This window comes from Copadichromis virginalis, linkage group LG9, assembly GCF_057382275.1.
Source record: "Copadichromis virginalis isolate Kocher_CV1m ecotype Utaka linkage group LG9, C_Virginalis_male_GT1.1, whole genome shotgun sequence".
Classification (NCBI taxonomy): Eukaryota; Metazoa; Chordata; class Actinopteri; order Cichliformes; family Cichlidae; genus Copadichromis; species Copadichromis virginalis.
In genome coordinates this window covers 22,784,886-22,810,601 of record NC_140626.1, presented here as the reverse complement: position 1 = coordinate 22,810,601, position 25,716 = coordinate 22,784,886, and the positions used below count along the sequence as shown (strand labels likewise).

At 40.1% G+C, this 25,716-nt stretch overlaps 2 protein-coding genes across 2 annotated transcripts in view; one reads left to right on the top strand and one right to left on the bottom strand.

The window, feature by feature from the left end:
* Positions 1–1,555: 1,555 nt before the first annotated feature.
* On the bottom strand, positions 1,556–4,501 carry mnx1 (motor neuron and pancreas homeobox 1). Its single transcript, XM_085469213.1, has 3 exons — positions 3,921–4,501; positions 3,091–3,251; positions 1,556–2,461 (listed from the first exon to the last, which is right to left on the bottom strand). The coding sequence occupies exons 1-3, from the start codon at positions 4,414–4,416 to the stop codon at positions 2,174–2,176; spliced, it is 945 nt and encodes a 314-aa protein (XP_085325339.1). The 5' UTR covers positions 4,417–4,501; the 3' UTR covers positions 1,556–2,173.
* Positions 4,502–10,300: 5,799 nt separating this feature from the next.
* The window catches only part of ube3c (ubiquitin protein ligase E3C), a 30,012-nt gene continuing 14,596 nt past the window's right edge, over positions 10,301–25,716 (top strand). Inside the window, exons 1-14 of the mRNA XM_085468246.1 lie at positions 10,301–10,433; positions 10,990–11,104; positions 11,235–11,288; positions 11,773–11,847; positions 12,310–12,456; positions 12,585–12,700; positions 12,809–12,966; positions 13,517–13,670; positions 14,536–14,756; positions 14,906–15,057; positions 18,242–18,429; positions 21,207–21,293; positions 22,729–22,886; positions 23,148–23,374. Of these exons, the coding sequence (XP_085324372.1) occupies positions 11,039–11,104; positions 11,235–11,288; positions 11,773–11,847; positions 12,310–12,456; positions 12,585–12,700; positions 12,809–12,966; positions 13,517–13,670; positions 14,536–14,756; positions 14,906–15,057; positions 18,242–18,429; positions 21,207–21,293; positions 22,729–22,886; positions 23,148–23,374 (1,803 nt within the window). The 5' untranslated portion in view covers positions 10,301–10,433; positions 10,990–11,038. The remainder of the gene's footprint in view (positions 10,434–10,989; positions 11,105–11,234; positions 11,289–11,772; positions 11,848–12,309; positions 12,457–12,584; positions 12,701–12,808; positions 12,967–13,516; positions 13,671–14,535; positions 14,757–14,905; positions 15,058–18,241; positions 18,430–21,206; positions 21,294–22,728; positions 22,887–23,147; positions 23,375–25,716) is intronic.

The following is a 25,716-nucleotide window of genomic DNA, read 5'->3' as shown; positions in this document are numbered from 1 at the left end:
AAGTCTGTCTACGTTTTCTTCAGAGACTGCCCTCGGGGAGGCAGTGTGCATCAAGAGTTAATATTGCACAGTTTGGTCACCTGGGTCTATTCTTCTGGGCTTTGCTGAGTCTATTTACACCTTCCACATGATAAAGCAACTTTTAATCTGGTCTTTTTCAGCCTTAAACGTGGCTGATTGCTGCATATTTGTGTATGTCTATCCTTTTGTGGATATTTGCTGTAGGAGCAGAGAGAACCGAGAGGTGTTTACACGCCTTAATGAAATGACCTGGAGCCATGAATCTGTCCTATACTGTTCGCTAGCTGACACCAGTGCCTCTCCGCATTGTAAGCATAGCAGCATCAATCTGCTAGATTTGATACTTGCTCCTATTAATTAGCTCCGCTGGTGTGGCCTGAATCAATCCAAGACTTCGGAGCAGTACCCTGAGGTCAGGAATAGGACACTAAGGTCACCCGGGGGAAATGTTGCGAGCTGTCTCAGGTAATTTTAGAGAGCGCAATTACTTCATCAATTCAGTCAGTTGAGAATTTTGGTGGAAAAGCTTGAGAATTTGGCTGCTGAGGTGGAGATAATGGGATCAATAGGCTCACTGTGCACTCCATACACTGGCTATTGTCTGCAACCATGAGCCGGAGAGTTTCCTTCAGCCTCACCTGGTGTGTGGGTCTGACCCTCAGCTGAACTTTGATTTAGTCTGCTAAAGCAAACAGCAGAAGATAACTAACAGATCCTTCAGTAATCCCTATACAAATGGCACATAATCAGTGAGACCCTGCTATAGATTAACGCTGATGACTGCGGAGGAAATGATAACGCGTCAAATCACCGCTAGCCCTGCTTTCTGGAAATAGAGCCATGCGTAAAAGCGCGCACACGAGGATTATTAAACTGCCTCAGAGGCCAAGTCGGATTAATTGAGATATACATAATATAATAAAATACGTGGTTTGTCTGAAAGAGGGTCAGGCTAGATATCAACACATTAGCAGTCGGTGAGATTTGAGGGTGTCCACTCATTTTCACCAAAAACTAGGCGCTAGATTATTTGGCCTGCACACACACACACACACATATATATATATATATGATCTATGATTACAATTTATAGCTGTTAGCTCATGGAATTTAGATGTTACACGGATTAGAATATATTCTTATTATTAAACTATTATTGCTCAAAATATTTGCACCAATACTGCCCATTTTCCACAAACGCGCATCCTGTGAGGTCAATAGTCAATTATTTATATTTTGTTAAGCTGAGTTTATGAGTTTGAATGATTTCAGTACTGAAAATAGTGCCTGAGCAGCCATGTTTGTCGCTTAACACGCCTTTAAAACGCTTTATTAATACGAGCCCATTGCTAGTGTGGTGTGAAATGTTTCCTCCGTCTGACTGCCTCCTTGCTGTTTGCTCACACTGCACGTTTGCACAGATCTGACAGCGCTATTAACAGTAATTCCCATGACCCGACCTGTCAGAGCAAGGAGGAAAACACAAGCCTCTGTCCGGAAACACACTGCGAGCAAAATCATAAATCAGAGGGAGTGCGTTTGCAAGAAAGAAAATAGTTTTATATAGGAAAAAAAAAACCCAAAACACTTTATTTCACATTGTTTGCCAAGACGCTAAACAATAATTTAGCATGCAGATGTATTATAAGTAAGATGTATTATATGTACGTTTTATAAATACAGATAGAAAAATAAACATAACATTTTTCCAGTGTGATATGGCACCGAGGAAGTAAAACATCACAAAGAACAAAAATAAAAGAGCCACTATTAAGTGTAAGGGATATAGGATAGGATATAATTGAAAGATTATTGCTGATAAACTAACCATCACAGCAGGTGGATATTGCAAAATCCTGAGCCAGTTTACAGCGTTTGCATATAACCATGCAATAGGCTACGTCACAGTTTTACCTATAGCCGGGTGCTGCACGATATAAACCGCAAATCTTCTGCTTTATTGCTTGTTTATGACACGAGGGTCTAATCTTGACCTACATTTTATTATTTTCATAACAAAAACAAAAATCTCCACAATTCCAAGTAGGTGATTAGAGATTGGATTACATGCATCTAACTGCATTTTACAGCGAAAGCCCCCCCAGAGTCACTAGAAATGGAAAACGCTGCCTTCGCCCTTTTGCTCCAAGCTTCAAGGCTGCGGACTTATGTCACTGTTGTGATTCCTCTCGTCGTCCGAAGAGCAGTCTGACGAGTTGTACAGGAAATTTTCGCCTTCGTCGTCGTCACTGTCCCTGAAATCTCTTATTCTGCCATTTTTTGAGTCCGTCTTGCTGTGATAATCCGACTGTTCGAGTCCGTCTGATTTCTCTTGGCCGCCCTTGGAACCTTTCTGCTTCTCGGCCTCCTGGGCGGCCTGCTCTTTTGCCTTCTTGCTTCTCTTCCACTTCATGCGTCTGTTCTGGAACCAGATTTTAACCTGGAAAAGGGCAGAATAAATGATTTAAACTGGTGTGAAGGAAACTTGGGCAACAAATCGTCAACTTCTCCCTATCCTTTAATTTTCTACCACACTCAATGTGCAATATTAGCCTATGCATGAACTCATAAAATTCTCCAAAAATACTAAAAATAGCACAGGAATGAAGGTGCTATCGGCGCGTAAAAGTCACCCGTGCGCCTGACATTGACCTTTTGGGTATTGCAGTCATCCTTCCGCCTGAAATGTAATGCAGTGTTTCAAAATATCTGTAGAATATAGTAAAATCAGCTTTAATCGATATATATATATTAAAAAAATTTAAGTTAAAAGATTTTTTTAAAGCCGAATTTCCATTCTGAGAGTTTAGAAACACCAGTTGAAAAATTAAGTTATCATAACTTAAAGTTATCATTCATATACATGCTAGAAAATATTTTTTCATATCAAATACTAAACACAAAATTCTAGTTTATATATATATATATATATATATATATATATATATATATATATATATATATATATATATATATATATGTGTGTGTGTGTGTGTGTGTGTGTGTGTGTGTGTGTGTGCGTGTGTGTGTGTGTGTGTGTGTGTGTGCTGTCGTGCAGTCATGTTTTACCTGAGTTTCTGTCAGCATGAGGGAGGTGGCCACTTCAAAGCGCTTTGGTCTTGACAGGTACTTATTCAATTTGAACTGATGCTCCAGTTCCAGCAGCTGCTGACTCGTGAATGCAGTTCTTGGTCTTCGGCACTTTCCAAGTAAGTTGGACTGCGCCTGAGCTGCATGAATATATATATTAAAAAAAAGAAGAAGTCAGCTTTCACACATTCAGCAATTTCTGTCATGCATTTTATGTAAAGAAAGCCATCATATTCAAATATTCACAATCATCACATTAAAACTGCTTGTGTTGTAGAGGATACTTTGAAAAGAAAAAGAGGAGTCGGCAGTATAGGCTATTTATTATGCGTCCTTGTTCTCTCAAACAGCAAGCTTGTCTCGCCATCAATACATCCACAGACAAGCTATTTGCCACCCAGTTTTGAGCAAATCTGTTAAAACGAGCAGAAACAAAAAGGCAGTATCTGGTGAGCAAATAGCATGTCGACTGTGGGTTTCACACTCCTCTGCCACTTTCCCACTGTCCATTATCTGTCCATTTTAGTTCCTCTATGAAAAAGCATCAGTGTGTCACGCACAGTTCCCTTCAGACGATAATATCTGATAGAAATTGTGCACCAGAAATTCCCAAATCGAACTTTTTTTCCAAGTTAAATCACAGTTTATGGGGATCTAGGCCAGCATTATTTTTACTCTTCAAGATATTCTGTTAAACAAGATATAAAGCAGACTACACCACAACCAAGGGCTGAATAATATTTTGGGGTTTTACTCAAAGTGAGGGATTTGAAATTGCCAAAATATTGTGTCATGAAACTGCTACTCACAATTAAAGTCAGACATTTTGGGGAGCATCATCCCGGCCGTGGAGACCCGGAGCCAGTGGTCCAGCTGGAAGGTGCTGGCTGTCAGTTTAATGGGATCGCTGGTGTGGTGGTGATGAGAGCCGTGTGGATAGGAGTAGGACAGGGCAGGGTGTTGGCCTGTAAGCGCAGCAGCCGAGTAGGTGTACATGGGATGACCGTAGAGAGCCTGTGCTGGAATCCCTGCCGTGCTCTGCGGATGTAATCCAACCATGCTGTGCGGGCTGTTGAGGAAACCCGGTTTGGGAATCAACCCGCAGGTGGGAATCCTCGGCGGAGACGGCGTGTCGGCGCGTAAAGAATCGGCACTGGTGGTCAGCTCCGCGGCTGCCACACTTCCAGACGATGGGATGGAGGAGGAGGAAGACAGGGAAGTGACAAGCGCCAGCGGCGAGGTCTGCGCCTTGGGTGTATCGACTGCTAAAAGCGCGTCAATGCGAAAGTTTTTGGATTTCTCCATCGGTGACCCGGTGCGCGTCCTTCTCGCCACTGCTGCTCAGACTGAAGGAGAAGCCACAGCCGTTTCCCCACCTCTCTAAAGTTATGATGGGATCCGGAGTGTGTGAGAGGAACTCCGTGTCACACTTAATTCCTGTCAGAAGGAGGCGATTGGTGCAGCCCTCTGGCAGGGGGCTGTCCGAAGCGTCACTGCGCACCCAACAAAGCCTCCCTGCTGTAAGCACGGCGCTGGCAGAGTTACTGTTTCCATAAAATATTGCCATTACTGAGGGAAAAAACGATGCAGACAGAAATATTTTTCTGTTTTTGGTCAGCTGGATGCTAATTTTGCTTATATGCGCAATTCTTCAGCAGCAGGTTTAGGCTGGCATGTTTCCAGTGTGACTATTTATAAAATACAGGACCTTCTTCGATTAGAAGTGAGCTGGTAGTATTGGTTTAACTTTGAAAGACAGCAAATATATATTTATATTTAAATATATTATTTCATTAGAAACCACGTATTAAAATCCCTGTTTTCTTAGAATTGAGCGAATACACGCATTACTACTGCAAGAGCAGATAAAAATAGAACAATTCCGTTTCCAGAGGTGAGCTCTGTCTTTGGGCCTGCATGCTTCATGGTTCATTTGAGGACGGGACATGGTTTAGCCGAAGCAGAACAAAACAAAGCATACTTACGATAGCCGTGATAATAAGGGGGGATATTACGAAGCGCATAGGTCGAGTTGGATTATGACGCCAACTCAATTTTCAGACCTTACACGTGAAGTGATTTGTGGCTGTCTTGACAACAGTGACCCATTAAATTCAGGGGGAAAAAACTGCATAGGCAAAAGTGAGCCACATAGGCCAACAGGGAAATTTAAGTAAAAGCCCTCCTTCTGTCGCTCCAAAACCTGAAGGTGACTGACGCACAGCGACACGTTACAATGGCGCTATGCATCTGAATTAATTAGGTCCATGCGTCTCTGCTTGTAGCGTTTACGTTGTTGATTTTTATAACTTATTATTAATTGTAACCTTAAAAAATAGAATCCCTGAACTGTGACGAATAATACGGATGGTTTGATGTTTTTTAAAAAATCAACAAGGAGGCATCGACAAATTTTGCATTTGAAAGCCTTAAAATGTGATGAGGAGAGAGATGTAATCGGCCCGTGGCTCCGGGTGACGTGGGTCTAATAAGCCACTTAAAGTTAATGGAAGAGGAGGTCAAAATGAGAATTATTGACACCCCGTTGCCCTTAACTGGTCTACCAATAAAGCTGATTAGTTTTTGTCAATTCATCAGCTAACCGCACTCCGGGGACGTTTATTTGCTCGGGGGAAATCAACAAGTCACCGGGTAGTTTTGAAGTAAAGGATCGCCATTTAATTGTGGACCTTGATGATCACGAGCAATTACAGAATGATAAGGGGGAGATTGATGTGGGTGTGTGGGACGCGGGCCTGCGTGGAAACGTGGAGGAGAGAGGAGGTATGACAGAGAGGAGACGATCAAATGCGCTTCGAGCATTTCTGCGAGAAAATGCGCAGATGTTGACGATGTGAAGATGTTGTACTAGAGTCTCGAATGTATTGACTTGTGAATATTTTACCAAAATGTTTCTGAAAACAGCGCATTAAAAAAATCAATCCAAATATCCGGTCCAGATGCCCACAGCAACTCTCGTTCAATCTGAGCAGGCATTAAAGAGGGTGGTTTAAAATTATTATGATATTGCCATGGGTTTAATTAACATCTCCACCTCGGAATATTTAGCAGATGCGAGTTGCCGAAACACAAGTTTTCTTTTGCATATTCCTCAACGATTAAACGCACTTTATCAGCCTTCTGTCTGATTTTTTACAACAGCCGGACTCTTATTCTGCGCCTTGTCCCTCACCACGGGTTTAATTTCATTAAGGAGCCCACATGAATATTTCTATTAAAGCAGCGGTGAAATATGGAGCCATTTAGTATTGGCCTTCGCCGATCACACAGATTTATAGCTCCTTTTCATCACATCCAGGAGAGAGAAAATTAATAAGGAGCCCAATGGAAACTGACCCTAAAACCCTTTTCTTTCCTGAAAGCTGTTAATTTGCTCCGTAATTACTTTCACAATTAACTAAAATACAAATCAAAGTGACAAATCGAGATAGTTTATATATTAATTACCTTTGGTAAATGTGTTCATTATGAAAAGGCGGTTTAAAGGAACCCGCCCTGTCTCTTTTAACGCAATAAATGCAGAATTCGCTCAAACTGGCAAAACCGGGAATTTTATACTGATTTTGTACAATTTCCACGACATTTGTTTTCTATTTAAGGGAAATCTTTGATGTCGGTGTCAGATATATCAGTGCAATTACGAGTGAGCGACTTAAAATAACACCAAGGATCCAACCCCTTTACTAAATTCGATATCGAGGTTTTCAGACAAAAGTGTTACACGGTGAGCCTGAAGGCGCAGGCAATTTGTTGACATGTGCCAAAAGGGTAGTACTTCTATTATACACTACTATGCATTAGCGGTCATATAGATATATTTTAGTACAATTATATCCATATCCGACAATTATTGTCAGTGTTCACACTCATTATCCAGTCTAATGACGACAGGAAGCTTCTTATGACCTTTAATTCGTGATTGTTATTTTAACACAAACATCATAAATGATAATAATAAATATTAAAAAATAATAATAACAATAAAATATTCATTATTCGAGCATTTTACACGTTATTTCTTTAACTTAAATCTAATTTATTTAATTTCGGATTTGGCGTCTCCCTGCACAATTTTAATACAACATCATCTTTTTAAGTCAATTCATGCGACCTATATAGTTTGTCTTTAACGGCTCTCATAAATACCTCAATCTCAGACTGCATGTGCACTTTTCAAAACCACCACAAAGCTACTGTGCCGTTTTATGAAATGTTCAGAGTGGGGAGGTTTTTGCTCTTTGTTTATTAAAACAATGATGACATTCAGAGACTTGCGTGTCCCTTTTACACGTTCTGTTGGCTCTGTTAGGGGAATTGAATCATATGGTATTATTATCATTAACAATCATCGACAGTGACCTTTTGTGTATTAAAGTTATCTTTCACCTTCCACACGAAATTTGCCAGAGTTTCAAAGAAATCAGCTGAATCAAAAAGTTTGTCTAAATATATGAAAGGTCCTCAAAGCAGAATTTCCATTCTAAATGGAAAAATGAGGTTTCACTACAATTTTTAATTTAAATGCTTAAAATATTTTTTTTCCTCATATCAAATGTGCAACACTTGGTTTTTAATATCAAAAAATTTGTGCATTTCAACAGTTTGACCAAAAAATAAACAAAAAACAAATCTGATCTGTGTGCCATGTGCGCAGATTTTTTTTTATCTGTTGACTCTACTAAAAGAATTTAATCTTATTATTCTTATTATGAATGTTAGTCTGACATTTTCAGTAATGTTAGCCTTTCTGATTATTAAAAGCACTGATATTGGGAAAAAACAGGTGTGAGATCACAGAGGTACAGAGTGTAGAAGCAACACGACCTCTGAACCGCATTCACAAAAATCATGTTTGTGTAAAACTAATTTCAGTATTTTTGAGAACAAAAGGTATTTCTTCAAAAATAAACATAAGATTAAAAAAGGTGCATGCCAAATTACTGGAAATTGTTGTCAACATTGTTATTTAAATGTACTTTTCCTGTAGAAAATCTACTTTTCCGGGAGTTCGTTTGAGCTCAGATAAAAATAAGCACAGTACAGTTTCAATGACCAATCATGCAGTAACACTATTACTAGATTAGCAGCAGGGCTGAGGTCATCAGAAGCCTATATATGGACCAAAAATAAAATTCAAAGCAGAACTCTCCTCTGGTTTTAATTTTGCTTTCTCTACATCAATGATAAGGATAACTTAAGGATAAAAAGTATATATTTATTAACATTGAACTATTAATTTCCTCTTTAATGATAAAATTCCTGAAAAGTCCAGAGAGTTCACAGAAAAACTGAAATGTAAGTATCTTTATTTTTATCACATTTTCCATGTGTTTCCAAAAGTCTTTTTTCCCCTCCCCTCTTCATGTATGTACAAGTCCCGGAGAAAAAAACAAAACAAAACAGGATAAAGTCAACAAATGTATAAATATCTAACAAAAAAAAACAAAAAACAAACATTTATTTTGGTGTTTCTGAAGCCCATTGAGCCAAACTGGCGATCGACACAGGACCACTTACAGGCAACTAATACAAACAGTCTTTTAATATATGCAGACATCCTGAGGTCTAACAGGAACAAAACACACCTAAACTAAATCAGGATAACGACGCAAGAGAAGTAAGCTTAAAAAAATACACAACAGACAAAGAATGACCAAAATAAAACAGGAAATAAACAAATATGAAGACAAATAATTTATAATAAGGAGAAAGGAGGCAGGATAACTGAAATAAAAAAATATAAACAAACTAAAACCATGAAAATCATGCAGAACTATTAAAACAAAAGCTCAAGAATAACACATGGAAAGCAAGTCCACAGCTTTAAAACACTGTCAAAAAAAAATCCAAGGACCATGACAGCCTCACTGTTAGTACTGTGTCAGGGTATACCACACCTTTCACCCAGCGACAGCTGGGATAGACTCCAACACCTCTTGAATGAGATAAGTGGATGATTTATGTAGTTCAGAGCAGGTATTACAATATAAACACAACACCTGATGAAATCAGTTGACTCACAGACATCCCAGATATAAATAAACATGTGCATCAATGCCTCATCAGGCTGGTTTTGTTAACAGATATGACCAAACTCACAAAGACTAACGCTCAGGATATTTCCTCTTTGATCTTTTTGCCCTCAGGGTTCCTCAGGCTTCAGTGACCTGCTTCATGAAGCTAGTCTGAAGTCAGTTAATTCACTCCTTAAATTTTTTTCTTCACTTTTTAAAATTAACTTTTTTCAGCTATTATTCTATTGCACGTGATATCATTTACCATATAGTTGTCTGCTTTCAGTTGTTTTGGTTGCCATTAGAGGTCACCCCAACATCTCACCCCATCCCTAGTATCTTTCGTCACACTGACCCTCTGCATGCCTTCCTCTTTTCCTCCTACCTGGCAACTCAAAATTCAGCATCTTTTATCCAGTATCTCTTGTCCACATATCCCGTCTCTTCTCTGCACATGTCCAAACCATCTTGGCCTCTCCTCTCTTTGTGTCCAAACTGCTCAACCTGAGCTGTCCCTTCAACATATTAATTTCTAATCCTGTCCATCCTTGTCACTCCCAAGGTAAATCTAGTATTTTCAGTTCTAAACAGCTGCAGCTCAGTGTCTTGTGTTTTCATCAGTGCAACTATCTCCAAACATTAAACCCCAGGAGGTCTCATGTTCCCTTTAACTCTTGGTGCTATCATTCTGTCACAAATCACCTCTGACACTCATCTCCACCTGCCACACTGCCTTTCACTCTGCCCAATGCTTTAAAAAAATTCAGTGTTGTCCAATCATATTTTTTTTTCTAATAATCTGTATTTGTTTTGGCCCTTACCTTAGTCTAAGTTTTATTGTTTATTTTAATTACCTAAAATGGTTAGCTTTAGTTAACTTTAATGACCTTGGTTCATGTTTCCCTTACTTTAGAGGACACTAACCATAATCTAAACATCTATCCCAGACTCATCAGGTTAAAAGTTAATGGTGTTTTTTTCGTGTTTTTTCCCTAAAAAATACACGAAGGTCCTCGCAAAATGACAAATTCAACCCAAACACACACTCATGCTGTAGCCCGAGAACCTTCTCAATGGCTCTAGTAGAAGGGCGGGTCTTAGAGACGGTATTGACAGACATTCTGTCCAATCAGCTGCCTCGCTTTGCAGGAAGCGGATGCAGGCTGCTCTCCGGTGTTGTGTTGATTTCTAGAGAGAGCAGGAAAAGAAGACTTGACGTTTGGAGAAACGTAAACATCCTTCTCAGTGTTGTAGTGTCTGTCTCACTTCTTAGCTCAAAAGTCGAAGGTAAACGATTCATACATTGCTGCTTATTTTTCTCAGATGTGTGTCCTTCAAAAGAAATGATGTCAAAAGGACATGCGGGTAGGGTAGGAAGACACCCCCCCGGAAAGTTAGCCTGCCTCAGCGTTTAGCTGCCCAGCTAGTTAGCTGCATTGCTAACGTCAGCAAAATCATGCTGCTTGCACATACGTTGTCCTTGCTACGAAATGTCACGAATAAATGAGCTTTAATATGGTGTCTCATTGTTGGGGTCGTTTAGAGGAAGCAGGCTTGTTAAAGCCCCTAGCAGCTGCTGAGTCATTAGCTAACCGGCTAAGTTAACCGGTTAGCTAACTATTGTTGCATTCAAACTGAAGGTCTGGCTGAACTTGACCTCCTGTGATGTTGTTCAACTGTTGTCCGCTTTGACTGTTCATAATCGTTTAATTTTGCTACTAAAAATATGGCCTGCAAACGTAGCTTTATAGTGTCGTGGTCGGAGAAACTGTTAGCCGAAGTTAATTGTTTATAAGTTGGCAGTCAAGTCATCACGACTGGTCTGTTTCATTTTCTCTTTCAGAAATTAGAGTAAGCCTTCGAGTCAGTCAGTCCATGGAAAAAATCTAACGATGTTCAGCTTTGAGGGAGATTTCAAGACAAGACCCAAGGTGTCCCTTGGAGGAGCGAGTAAAAAGGTAAGTGGCATCTCAAAACTGGGAATACATCTGCTGCCATTAACAAACCACACATAGCTCTATGCTTAACAGATGTGGTTAAAACGTGTTGTTGTGTTGCATTTTTATAATAATCTTTGTTGCTTTTCAGGAGGAGAAGGCATCACTGTTGCACCGCACTCAAGAAGAGAGACGGAAAAGAGAAGTAATGTCTCTTCTGAAGTCTTTTGTTTGTGCCCTTTAAAATTTTGCAGCTCATACTATTTGCAATTTTGAAAAGTCAGTTCTTTCATTGTTTCACCCAGCTTGGTCTTGCAAAGAAACATGAAATATTAATGAAAAAGGAGTATATTTGTTTGCGTTCATAAATATAAACGTCACATTTCTTTGTGACAGTCAGCATGACGTTGAAACTAGTGTAGTGCTGCAAAGCTTTTTTCTCCTTGATTTCTTTTTCTGTATATCACACTTACATGCTTCAGATTAATATTAAACAAAGGCCCAAGAAAATACAGAATGCAGTTTTTTTTAAAGTAGTTATTTCATTTATTAAGGGAAGAAAGTTATCCAAATCTGTCCATATAGTATGTCAAAAAGCAATTGCCCCCTAAACTTAATAACTGGTTGTGCTACCATTGGCAGCAAGTAGCACAATCAAGCATTTGTAAATTTTGCTTTAATTTGCTCAGGATGAAAGAAGACGACTGAAGAACGCCATTATCATTCAGTCCTATGTACGCGGTTACCAAGACTTGAAAAAACAGGTATGTCTGCAAGCACATTTCATACATTACATAATTCTAGTGACATTGCATGCGATGACATGTGAAACCCTCTAACATACAGCTGGCTAATGAATGACACTGCCTATTTGATGGTGTGGGAGATAGCAAGTTTTTTCGCAACCTTAACTTCGTCCTTGTGATGAGTGTTTTTGGCTTCAAAGATCAGAAATAAACGTGGCTTTAGGCAAAATTGTGAACTTCTGCATCTCATCAGGAAGTCGGTTGGTCCACAGACAGTTACAGCAATGATATTGTGTTACCTTACTTAAAAGAAGTTGATGCTGCATCTTGTTGTTTCTGTTAAAATGCAAATGTGGTGATCACATTTTCTTTCTTGTTTTGGGAACCGTATTGATTTGTGGTAGCAGCATTTCTGTTTTTGTACCAAGTCTGCTCAAACAGAGTGTTTACAGTGTGTGACCTGTGACTTTCTTTCTCCAGTATGCCATACAGCGGGCAAAGTTTGACGAGCGTGTCAGCCAGACGCAGTCGGGAGGAGCTCAACACGCCCTGGATGGCGTTGGTCTCTGCCTCTTATCAAGACAATTAATATTTTTCTACAGACAGAGTGTGGATGCCCATAGATTGGTGAGAAGACAAAAAAAACCCCGAGCCTTAGGCCCTTTGGTTGTATCAATAGATTTAATAGATGCTAATATATTAAAAAGTTGTGTTTGCCAAAGACCAAAACTGTGTCTACCTGTGTGTTGATAAAGATATGGCTGTGCCAGAACCTGGTGAAGCACAACGGCCAGTTTGTGAAGCTGTTGGTTGGCCCACAGAAGAAGACATGCGTGTTTCAGATCAAGAGGATCTTAGGCTTCTGCTGCAGGTATTGGAAATAAATAATTTTCTTACAGATGCATAAATGCAAAAGCTGATGGGATATCTGTAACAGAAGTTGCCATTATCACTCTTGTCGCTCTCTCCTGTCTTTTAGACTCTTGCAGAGCTGCACGGATGACAGTTTAAATGTTGCAGTTCCCATGCGAATGCTAGAAATCTTTTCTACAGAGAGAACCTATCTTCCCGTTATTCCAGATGCTAATAATGTAGCTTCATTACTCGAGCAGATTTTGCACTACATGGTACAGAAAGGTAAGCTCACTGGCTTAACTTTTATCTCTGTTGTGAGTCTGCGGTCAGGATTTTTTTTTTCTTCTTTTTATAGAAAGAAAAGAAATGTCAGTGACACACAGATTCCTGCAGCATAGGTGCAAATAAACCTGTTGAGACCAAATTATTAAACAATAAGGGGTGTGCAGAGATCTTGAATGTGTGTCAATATAATTTTGTCAGTGTTTTTTATCAGTACAGGGCAGTTCATGTTGTGACTGGTACAGGATTACATTCAAGTCAAGTGTATTTCAAGTACTGACGATTTCCCAGAAGCATGAGTCATTTCAAAAGCACGGTTTAAAGTTAGTCATTGTTGTCTGCACGAAACATTTTTTAGCATTACATCTGAAAAAAATCCTACTTTTTAGCCTGAATGTTAGGTTTAAGGGACTCATTTTTTACAACATTTCACTTACTGCAAACAGGAAGATTTCTTTTTTTAATATGTTTATATTAAATACGTAATTACATTAGCGTTTTCTCAGATAATTATTTTGAGTGTTAATTCTTCTCTCTGTCCTCTCATCAGGATACTACAGGTCGCTGTATATTCTTGTGAATCACAGGCTCCCTTCCAGTCTGGAGTACAGCGACGCTCCCACTATCCCCCTGGCAAGCACACTGTTGGAGCACATCCTCAAACCTCTGCACTTTACCTACTCCTCCTGCACAACAGGCGCAAGGTACAGTGAGCAAAGCAGGAGAACAGGAACATTTGCACAGGATGCGACAAGAAAGACGCCCCTAAAAGATTACCTGCTAGTATTTGTCGTACAATGATGATTGTCTGAAGGACAGTTTTAGAGAAATTAGTGCATGCATCTCCAAAAAAAGAAGACAGCGCTGCTATTTTCACTTTTTGGGAAAGTAAGCTAAAACAATAAGCAGTGGCATTCAAAAAACTTAGTTTGCCCTGTATTGTTTAACTATTTACTGAAGGAATTGTCTCAAAAGTTACACAATTCTGCAGAACGCCCGGCACATACAGTAAACAGTGGAGACGATAGCGGCATAATAGCAGGAACAGAAGGTGTTTGTCTCTGTTGAATTCTTTTAAAATCATCCATTAAGCCAATCAGACAAACTACACCAGTTTTTGTCCCTCTTGTCAATAGTGAAGCAGTAATTGCTTCACAGACCAATTTACAACAAGCCATAAAAGTTTCCCAGACTTGCTTGCTCGCTGGAGTGCAGAATACCAGCCTGTTTGTCTCTTGGTTTGAGACATTCTTAATAACAAACGACGAGAGGACTTCTTTTCTTCTTTGAAGAAAAGCAAGACGGGAGTGAGAGGAACTTGTGTACATACTGGCTCTAACAGCTAATTATCTGACTTGGCTCGCCAGATGTGTGTGACCAGGCTACACAAAGCAGCACTGTTTGGAGAGACAATATTGGAGAAGTCACACAGTAGAAAGAGCAGGGAGATGTTAAATCAACCCATACTTTAGTGAATTTATCGATGAGCAAACAGTATTTTGATATTATTTTTATTTTGTTAGGATTTCACACAGTGTACTAATATCTGCTTTGTCTGTCATGTTACAGGCAGTTTGTATTTGCGGCTTTTACCGAGGAGTTCATCTCTGCTCCGTTTACTGAGCAGATCTTTCACTTCTTTATCCCGGCACTATCAGACTTCCGTCACTCATTCCCTTTCGAGGCTTTCCTGAGCTCCCTTAAGGCCACGATCGACTCCTCTTCAGCAGCACAGAGCCAAGCACCATGGCTGTTTTATTTTGTCCTCTCTGCAGGGGAGAACCGCCTAGGTCAGTGGGAGTTTAGAGCTGAACACACAGGCTCATGCTTGTGCTGTACTTGTTTCTCCTGTACATTCCTCTGTGTGGTAATGAGACTGATTTATAGAGTGGGAGATGGGTTAATGTGCGCGGTAATGATGAATGATGCGCGTTGGCAGGCTCACTATCAGAGGAGGGTCTCCTGTTGTACCTCCGGGCCCTGCAGACGCTGCTGCCGCTGCTGCCAGTGTCAGAAAGCAGCACCAGGCCAGAAGTGAGCAGCGACTCGGAGGATGACGATAACGCTGGCATCCAGCCGCTACCCATGCAGGTAAAATCCCCGCATATATGTCCAAATATCTCAGCGCACAGCATGCCTCGGTGAGGGATGTCAGTGTTGATAAGGCCCCTCTACACATTTCTAGCATTCACACAATTCAGTTAATTTTTACTTTTATTTCTACATTCAAAACATGTGCAAAGCCCCATTTTTTAAATTTTTTTTTTTTTTGTCATGAGTTTTGCTTTGTAGATGTGAAACTGTTCTGCAAGACATTTACCTTTACATAGCATAAACAATATGGCTAACTATAACAAAACAAAAGTTTCTTACAGTCAAAGCAGTTTTGATTTAAGCAAAACTTGAATATCTCAAAAAGGTCATTCTCGTGTCTGTTAACAGTTTTCACTAGAAATGTGACTTAGCCTGTTGGCTGATACCAGCACAAGGTTCATGTTGTACTCAGGTAGGGCTGCTCAATTAATCGAATTTTAATCACGATTACGATCTGGGCTTTCAACGATCATTAAAAATGACTGAGCCGATTATTGGCCCCTCCCTCATTTATCCGCGACACCTTAAAGGCCGGTCCGTGGGGCATAAACCGGTCCGTGGCGCAAAAAAGGGTGGAGACCGCTGATTAAGAGGACCTGAGGGAAGCTCGGAAAGCTAAGCAGAAGTTATTTGGAGAGGAGAGTGACTGCCGCTGGTTGAAAAGAGAGGTAAAAAAAACTTCAGTGGTGTTGCACACTATTTTATATTATTTTTTAAAGTCATTATTCAATACGTTGTCATCGTTAATCCTTTAAAGCCGGTCAGAGCAGCACGCTCCGTTTTGTGTAACAATTTTTAAATCCCTGTAGAACCTGAACAGTGTAAGCTAGCGCAATAATTTGTTTTGCATATGAAACCGGAGGAGTTGTACTTACATCTGATGCCATCAGCTTGTCCTCGGTCACGGTTTCCTTCCACATAAAGCTTTGCAAAAATTGCATAAAAAGCGCTTGCAGGAACAAAAACATAATATTCCAGAAACACGCTTTGTGATCCGATCAGCTGTTCATAACACTTCCCACAGTGAAACGGAGTCAGCAGTGTTGCCAACTCCTCAGTAAGGAAAATCGCTATTGGTTGTCCTAAAAGTCGCTAGAAGTCGCTAAATGACGTCATCGCCAAATTTGCATAATAGGTCATGCTAATCTAATTGTAACCTATGTTGTTGGAGAGAGAAATAACATCGTGGAAGAGACATAAAGTGAGTAAAAAACGTCCTAAATGCATTTAGAATTTATTTAGAACTACAAATTAAATTTCTTTTAGCAATTATTGTTTTTTTTAATGTCACAATTCCAACCCTGCTCCTTTACCCGGGCTTGGACCGGCAAAAGTGACCCGAAATAGGCGCTCTGGTGGAGTTACTTTGTGTGTGTGTGTTTATAAGTAGTTTTAAACCTTGTGATCCACAAAACAGCATAAGAGTAAAAGAAGAACTGACTGCGTCACAGCACCCGCTACTTGTTGAGAGTAAAAGCAATAAGGGCTTTCACGTCTTTTTTTTAGCGGGTCTGAAAACTTGCTAAATATAGCGACAAAGTTGGCAACACTGGAAGTCGCGAACTATCGCATGTGCGCCATTTCCTGCCCGAAACCGGAAGTGACGTCATTTTCGCGGAAATGTAGTTTTTTACTTGTAGGCCTTAATTGCCTATACTGGTGTTTTTATAAGTCATGTTTGACTCTATACTTTTCTGAATAGTTTCTGTGATGCTTAGAACTCGAATTGTACTGCTGGAAATAGTTTATTTTGATGCACCTGCTGTTTTCTTTGCAAATTTGCATCATAGGATTGTTTTTTCGTTTTTCCTGCAGTATATAAAAATTGGTGTATCTCCAAAATAAAACTATGAAGACACTCAAAATAAATTTCCTGTTGTTGTAAACTATTTTTTGCAACTTTTTTTGTATTTCAAGTTTTGAGGGATAAACCTCTTAAATTTCTCCAAGTAGAAATATATGTAAAAAAAAAAACCAAAAATGATTTTCAATTTTTTTGTAGTTTATTGTACTTTTTTGCAATTAATGTAATTACTATGGACTTAATGCATACATATATTACAATATGGGCTATAACAGTTGTATTGATGTATAGCAACTTGAAATGCTCCCACAAATGGCACTACAACATGTAAAAAAAAAATAATAATAATAATAATATAAGCTCTGGCGGACTTGGTTCTATAGTAGGTCGTAAGGGTTAAATAAATATCGTCAAATAATCGAGATCTCAATTTCAGTGAAAATAATCGTGATTATCATTTTTGCCATAATCGAGCAGCCCTATACTCAGGTAATGTCAGCCTCTCTAATGTAAGCTGTGTGGCAGCGATGGAGAAGCCACACTTTTCATTGTGTGAACAACTGGGAGTTTGTTTCCCAAACTCAGGAATAAAAGGAATTAACAGACTATTCCTTATGTGCTTATGATGCTGAATGAGTTTAAAGTGATAAGTTAACATAAAGGATGACAATCAGCTGAATAACTGAAGGTAAAATGGCATTAAATCACAACATTTGCCAAATTATTTCTTATTAGCTTTGCTATGGCGGTTGTGGTTGGTTTAGTTTGTTTCTGTGTTTTTGTGTTTGAAGCAGGATTACTCATTACTTATCGATGGATTTAGAGTAAATATTTACCACCAGTTGGTGGTTGGCCCACTGTAAACATGATTAACTTACGAAACTGAATAAATGAATATTTGGAAGGATTCTGCACTGCTGTGGCTTAAAACATTTTGCCTCAGACCTTCAAAAATGCGTACATTCAGACACCTCGTCTAGCGATAATAAAGCGATAATATACGATACAATATATTTTATTGTCCTAGTTGGGAAATTCGTTGTGCACTCTTGTGTGGTCACAGAAGATGCTTTCACCAAGAGCCAATAAACATTTCTTTAAAAGAGAAGTAAATAGATAACTGTTATCACAAGCACAAACCAGGCAGATTAGTAGCAACAAACACTCCACAATACTCTCATATGACACCGACAAGTTTAAAAACTGATATTTAAACGCTTGGTTTTATTAACAGTAACCTAAAAATTGCAGATTGCATCTCGAAAATAAACTATAAAAAACTAAAATAACATTTTTATTTTTTTTTACCCTCGTACACATACTTCTCAATCACATAATCACAGTCCTTTAAATAACACTCATCTCTTTCTTCACTAGGATGACAGCCGGATTTCAGTTCAGCTGATAACAGAAGAGTGTGTCCACAAACTGGACACCAAACACCAGACTAACGCCCTGCTCAACCTGGTGTGGAGGGATTCAGCCAGCGAGGAGGTCTTCACCATGATGGCGTCCATCTGTCACACGCTGATGGTGCAGCATCGTCTCATGGTGCCAAAAGTCAGGTACAAAGACGCACATTTTTGGGGGGTCTTTCATTCTTCCTGTGTCATGTAATGAAGTTAATGTAAGTAGCCTTACGCCAGGAGGCGTGTCTGAATCAAAAACACAACCTCAAAGTAAATGTAAAAGCTTTTCGTTTTTTAATTGGCATATCATAACACTTTGCACATCTCGACGGGATCAGCCTTGCATCCCAGGAGCCACCTGATTGAGAGGAAAACTGTGTGTTTATGTGTTTCCGCGCTGTAAGCAGTAATGTAAGTAACGATAAAACCAGGCAGGCAGGCAGTTATCAGTGGTCCGCACCCGCTGGCATTTACAACCGGCAGAGGAAGCCGGGATGTCAGGGAGGCTGTCAGTTCTGGATGAGGGCAATTACCCCTTTTCAGGTTGATTGCATTAGGGCCAGGATGTCAGAGGTAGCGTGGGGGTCTAGATGGTGCATTGACTGACAGGAGGTGATCAGGCTGAGCTTCATGGACGGGCAACCAGCTCTAGTTAATTATTATTGAAGCCAGTTGCTGTCAGTTCATTTATATGTGAGGATGCATTTCGGGATCACATTAGCAGCTCTGCTTTACTAGACAGATATTTTGCTATTATTTGAATCCATAACATTCCCCAAATCCTTTCAAGTAATTATATAAACTGGGCATGTGCAGCTGGACTCTAGTGGTCAGCTAGTAATTTTGCATTGTTGTTTACAAGCGGTTGACAAGAATTTAGAAGAATTTCAGCCCTTATTTTTAAATTTATTTATTAATTTTTACAGCTTCCTCTTTCTCTCGGCTTTTACCATAAATCCTGTCCTTCCTCTTCCATCATTATTGGATATCTGTACAAAATAATTAGCTCACTGAGAAAGATTAATCACTGCAGGAGTGGATGGGATAGCTTTACAAGAGGCTAAGGGGAGCAAATTGCATTCTGGTCTTGATTTACGAGTCTTAAAGCAAAAAAAAGAAAGGAAAAAAAAAAAGAAGCCGGCCAGTCGTGCAGCCAGCCCAGCACACTGCCTTTTTAATAAATATGTAAAATGTCTCATTAAACTGCACTCCACACTTTTTTCTATAGGGTAACTTTAAAAGCAGGACAATCAACTGGGACCAAAATAGATTTTTGATTGATTTGCTAATTATACTTAGCTCAGGTTTGTTCTGGAGACCACGCAGTAATTCACTTTAACTGTTAGGGTTGGATATTTGGTGTAATTTCACTTTGATTGTTTGGTTTCTTCCAGTGTAGCACTCTGCTGCTAACAGGGTCACTCTGATTAAGTGACCTCCATTTACTTTTGAACCGTTACCGCGATCTTTGTGGTGGTGTGATTAAAAAAAAAAAGAAAATGCTGTTGGTTCATGCGGACACAGAAGCCAGCAAAACAAATTTGTCTGTAGGCTGAGGCGCGTTCAAGGCTCACGGTATCAGATCTGACCTGAGCACGGCTGATGTTTCGGGGGTTTGTTGTTTGTTTGTTTTTTCTGCTGAACTGAGATTCTTTCATTAGTGCAAAATGAAATGATCCAGACATTATTCATCAACCTGCTTTTTACACACACACTCACACATATGTACACACAACCCCTTCTGATGTCTTGACTTTGTTTATTAGTGGTTCATTCCATGATTGAAATGGGGGTTTGGGTTCTCTCAGGCTGTAAATCAGCATGTCAGCTGGCATTTAGTGTTTTGTTTCCCATTTCAATCAAACACCCACATCACTTGTTATGGGCCCACAGCACTGCTCCTTGCTTCCCTCCAGTGTCTTGTTGCACTGACAGATGGCCTGTGATCAACACAAACCACTTTTCAAGCCATATTGAGGTTTGTCTGCTCCTAATGTTAATCTCCATTTTGGCAGATTGGATGGTGGAATGGGAATTTGAACATTGATACTGAGATGAGACTATCTAGCAGACATGGAATTGCCCCTTTCCCACTCAACCAACTTTTATGTTTTTCCTCTGCTGACCTTTATTCCTCTGTGTTACTGTGAACACATGATGCTGCCCTGTTAACGGCAATCATCCTCATACAGTAGGTGTCAGTAGACAGAGGCCTATTATATGCAGGGCTACTTCATGTTGCTTTTCAGCTTACTTACCACATTATTGTCACCTGTTCTTATCCTCCGTGTGAAAAGCCATGCAATTTAGGAGCATACACAAAAAAAACACACACTTGAACAAAGAGCGCCTTCACACCTTGGTGCCACAGCCCGTTGAGTGCAGAGAGACTAAAGCAAAGTATGTGGGCCTTCCTCTGCGTTATCATGTAATTCACTGTGAGTGTGGAAGCATGCCAGTACTGCAGGGTCACAGCGAGGACCAGGTTTCCCCTCCTCCTACGTCCTGCATTGTCTTGTCGCCCCGTCCCCTGGTCATTAAGTTAAATGGGGCTCCAGCAGGAAGCCAGAGGGCTGTTTATGGGCACCCTCACCACCAACTAGTTTACTAATGGAAGGTGCCTCACCTAAATAAAGCTTAATGGCTAATTTAATCTCCTTTTGCCCCTCGCAAGGTATGAAAGGACAGAAAGAAAAAATACTAAGAAAATTGTGTGAGGGAAATATTGGTTAACAGTGTCTTTTTCTGGGTGTTCCCTGATTAACGGGACAAAGTTGACAATCTCAGCAGGGTAAACAGGTTGGCCAAGGGTAAATGTATTGTTCTTCACACTGATTGTGCCATTTGATTGAAATATCTCACTCAAGTCTTTTCAGTTCCATTTAATATACTTAAATATTTCTGTTTTATGTGCTTGTCTTTGTTCTCTGCAGACTTCTGTACAGCTTGGCTTTCAATGCACGCTTCCTGAGACATCTCTGGCACCTCATCACCTCCATGACAACCAAGATGATCACTGGGTGAGCTACTCTAACATTGACTATACGATTTTTATCTTTTGAAGCATTGTTATAGATATGCAGTGAATCCAGAAAGTATTCACAGTGCTTCATTTGTTGCACAGTTTGTCATGTTACAGTTTTACTCCAAGATGGATTCAGATACATTCAGATAGATCTGGAACATTTCTGCAGCATTGAAGGTCCCAATGAGAACAATGGCCTCCATCATCTGTAGATGGAAAAAGTCCACTAGGACTCTCAATAGAGTTGGTAACCCGGCCAATCTGAGAGATTATAGTAGAAGGGATTTAGATAAAGACGTGACCAAGAACTGCGATGGTCACTCCGGCAGAGCATCAGCATTGCTCTTTTGGAAAGAGGAGAATTTCATTGTCCTTCCAGAAGGACAGCCACTTCTCCCACACTCCACCAATCAGGCCTGTGTGATAGAGTGGCCAAACAGAAACCACTCCTCAATGAAAAGGCAGCTGAAGGAATCTCAGACCATGAAAACTAAATTCTCTGGTCTGATGAAACAAAGATTGAACTCTTTGGCCTGAATGCCCAGTGTCATATCTGGAGGAAACCAGATATTCCTCATCAGCTGTACAAGACCATCCCTACAGTGAAGCATGGTGGTGACAGCATCATGCTGTGTGGATGATTTTTCAGTAGCATAAATGAGAAGACTAGTCAGGGTCGATAGAAAGATGAATGCGGCAATGTACGGTGACATCTTTGATGATGGCCTGCACTGAAGTGCTCTGGATCTCGAACTAGGACAACGACCCTAAGCACACAACCAAGATAACAAATATATGTAAATATTATTATGGGGTATTTTGTGTAGAATTTTGAGGTGAGAAATTAATTTAATCCATTTTGCAGTATGAGTGTAATTTGATAAAGTGTGGAACAAGCGCTGTGAATACTTTCCAGACGCACCACGTTTGTATCGTAGATGGTATAGAAGATGGGCATTTGGATGAAAGGGGAACACACAAACATCCATACAGTAAGAGATGAAAAAATACCAGAATATCACCCACCAAAACCTCAAAGAAGCAGACTTTTTGGACAGTCTTTACCACACTACAAGCCATAAGATTAGTCCGATATTAAAAATGCTCCAGAACAGGCAAACAGCACACGCACAGTAAAGATGTCCAGTTTAATGACTTGAACTAGTGGATGAGGCCTAGCAGACACCAAGCGGCTCCACCTGCCATTCAGTGTGATTCAGTTAAGCAGAAGCAATCTGTAAATATGTTTTTTAATGCTGTAAAGTTGAGCTTTTAACATGGGACTTTTGCAGTAGGCCTCAGTTGGCCAGTAGACAAACTGCAGGTTTTTAAGCTCCCATTAGCTTGTATCCATGTGCAGTATATTTCTGCCTGCTCACACAACCTTATACTTATTTTTTCAAATGTTTATGTGTCTGTGTTTCCTTTAGGTCTATGGTGCCACTCTTACAGCTGATCTCCCGAGGGTCTCCCATGTCCTTTGAGGACTCCAACCGCATCATTCCTGTCTTCTATCTCTTCAGCTCTCTCTTCAGCCACTCTCTTATCTCCGTGCATGACAGCGAGTTTTTTGGACATGCAATGGAAGGTAATAGACATAAACATCTGTTTAACTTGATATAATGGCGTATCTATGGTTCTCTGGTAGTCCTCTAGGTGCCCTGTTTTATATCTACGTTACATATTTTATTTGACAAATATTTTGTACAGAGGTCGTTGGACAGGCGAATGTACGACAGATTGGGATACATATCCATCCCATATCGCTCATTTCCCGCTTTGTCCTTTGTTTTTAGCAGTCACAGGTGGTGCAGATCGATATCTGTAAATGTATTTTCCCTCTCAACAGGTCAGACGCAGTCCTCCATGATGCCCTTCACGCTGTTAGAGCTTGTGACTTTGTCTCGCTGTCTGAGAGATGCATGTCTGGGTATCATCAAGCTGGCCTACCCTAAGACCAAAGCAGAGCACAGAGAGGAGTACATGGCTGCCTTCCGTAGTGTGGGGGTGAAGACGAACACCGAGGTTCAGCAGCATATCCAGGCCGAACAGAAGCGCTGGGTGCAACTCTTCAAGGTAAGATGTGTAGTCCTATATATATATATATATTATAGCATTTTTGTTTGTCTGTTTTGTATTTCTCATTATGTCCAGGTAAAATTATTATCTTCTTCATTTTCAGAGCATAAAAACGTATGACATTGAGGGTTTTGCCAAACACAAAGTGCACATTCAAAAAAAAGCTAAGAGTTAAATTGATGGAAAACAAAAGTGTATCAAGTAATGGGAAAAAATATCAGAGTTTCTAAAAAGCAGAACTTTCAAACTTTGCAGTTCCTACAGTTCTCTAAGTGCATCATGGGAAATAAAGTCAGAAACCTGCTTTCTCACTGTGTGGCAAAGCCAGTAATTTGAAAACTGAAGTTTTGAGCAGTAAAATGTCAGAAAAAGCCCCACAGTCTCATTGTTGCGAAAATATTTTTCCTTTAACCTGCTTACACGTGTGTTTAACCCTAAAACATGAGGCAGGAAGTGAGCGCACAATGTATCTCAGTAGATATACCAGCGAGAGAAATTTAGCTAGTGTTTTAAGATGAAGTTTTTCTTTATATTGAGTAGAAAATTTTAAATTTAGCATAAAATTGGAAACTTTTGAATCTTTTCTGGCCTCAGGTGTGGGCATATTTTCTGTCATCGATAAGAAAAATCCAGAGCAGTCATGTGCAAGTAGGAGTTAAGATCACAAAGCACAATAAGGATTCGTGCAGTATCTCAGTAATTAGCTTTCAGTGCACACATGTATTTAGTGAGCATTACATATTCTTCATGAGTCTTTCCTATGATCATGCTAAATCTGTTTTATTGAAGTCTGTTCATCAGCATGTTAACCGTGAAGCATGGCACATTAGCGATGGGCCTAATTGTTGTGTAGTCCCTCTGTGCGTTGAGGCAAGATTGGCCTAATGCTTGTCCATACCAGTGGAAGTTAAGCATGTAAGCATGAACAGGCAAAGATGAGACGGAGCACCAGAGAGGTCATACGCTGATTATTTACCCAGAGGAAATGAGGCAGAAAACATCCTCAACTTAATCCTAGTCTCGATTCCACATCTTCCTTCCACTTCTCCTCTTTGCTTTTCTCCACGAGAAACTGTGTTTAAGCAACTTTGTTCTTGGCCCTTAGACAAAGGATTTAAAAGTGAACGCTTGTGTTCTCTGAAAGGTGGTGAATACGTGAAGCGCATGTCTGGGATTTTCATAAAAGATCAGCTCAAAGGCCTCTTGTCAGCTAAAACGACCCATTAAAGAAGTGGGGAGCAGGGGAAATGCATTTTCCAAATTGAACGTTGGGATTTACAGTCGGTTTAACGCTGCTGACCCCTAACACGCTAATGTTTGGTTCGTGTCATCAGCTGTCCCTCCCCATCTTTTATCACCTCCATTGTCGAGCTATCTATTTAATTGAAAGAAGTTAATTGAATGAAAATGATCAACTAAGCTTGTATTAATATTGCTAATGGAACTTTCTTCTTGGCTATGTTTGGAGAACGATGTCACGCCGGAGTTTGGGAAAGGCCCATTAAGGTTTGCACTTAACCCGATGGGCTAATTAAGGAATGCTTATTCATTCCCAGAGTCAGGGGGTAGGTCTGCTCCAAACCTATCGTCACGTGCCTCTTACAGCTTTTTGCACTTGCCATTATTGCGGGCTCTGGTTGCCTCCCGGTGATTGGCCAAGATTGATTGTTACTCTATGTAAATGACATGCTTTAGAAATGAACATGTCGATTGGAATAATCTAGCTGAGGTACTATACGGAAATTGACTGGCTGCGAGCGTTACATCTTCATGCAAAGACGTGCATGTGATTGTTCAGTAGGTGTCTAACTCGGACTTGCCATAGCAACAGGGGAGCCTCTTATTAACATTTGAGTCATTAGCAGACTGAAAAAGCTCTAAAGCCTTTCCAGACATGGGATATGTAACATTTTAGGCCTCATTAGTTTGCTAAAGTGAGGGCATGCTGTCATTCAGACATAGGTCACTTTGTATGTTCACAGAGATAGACTCGCAACGGTTTCCAAATGTGCAAAAGACTTGTTGCATAAGTGAAATGTAAAGGCACCATTTAGTTAAGTTATTTTCTACTCTGTCTGCTGCAGCGAGAGATAACGGGCCACGCCCCTCTCGCACTGGCTCAGAGAATCACAAATGATGGCACCAGAATCAAAAGTCTGAATTTATTGGAAATTAGCAACTGAGTAGGGATATGTTATTGCTGTTTAGGTTCAAAGAGGAAAAAATGCTGTTGCAACTTTTACTGAAAGAGGCCCCGTTGAAACATGAAACATTCACATGGCGTCAGAATAATTCAGGTTAATGATACAAGTCTCAATCCTTTAAAGCATTATGCATTC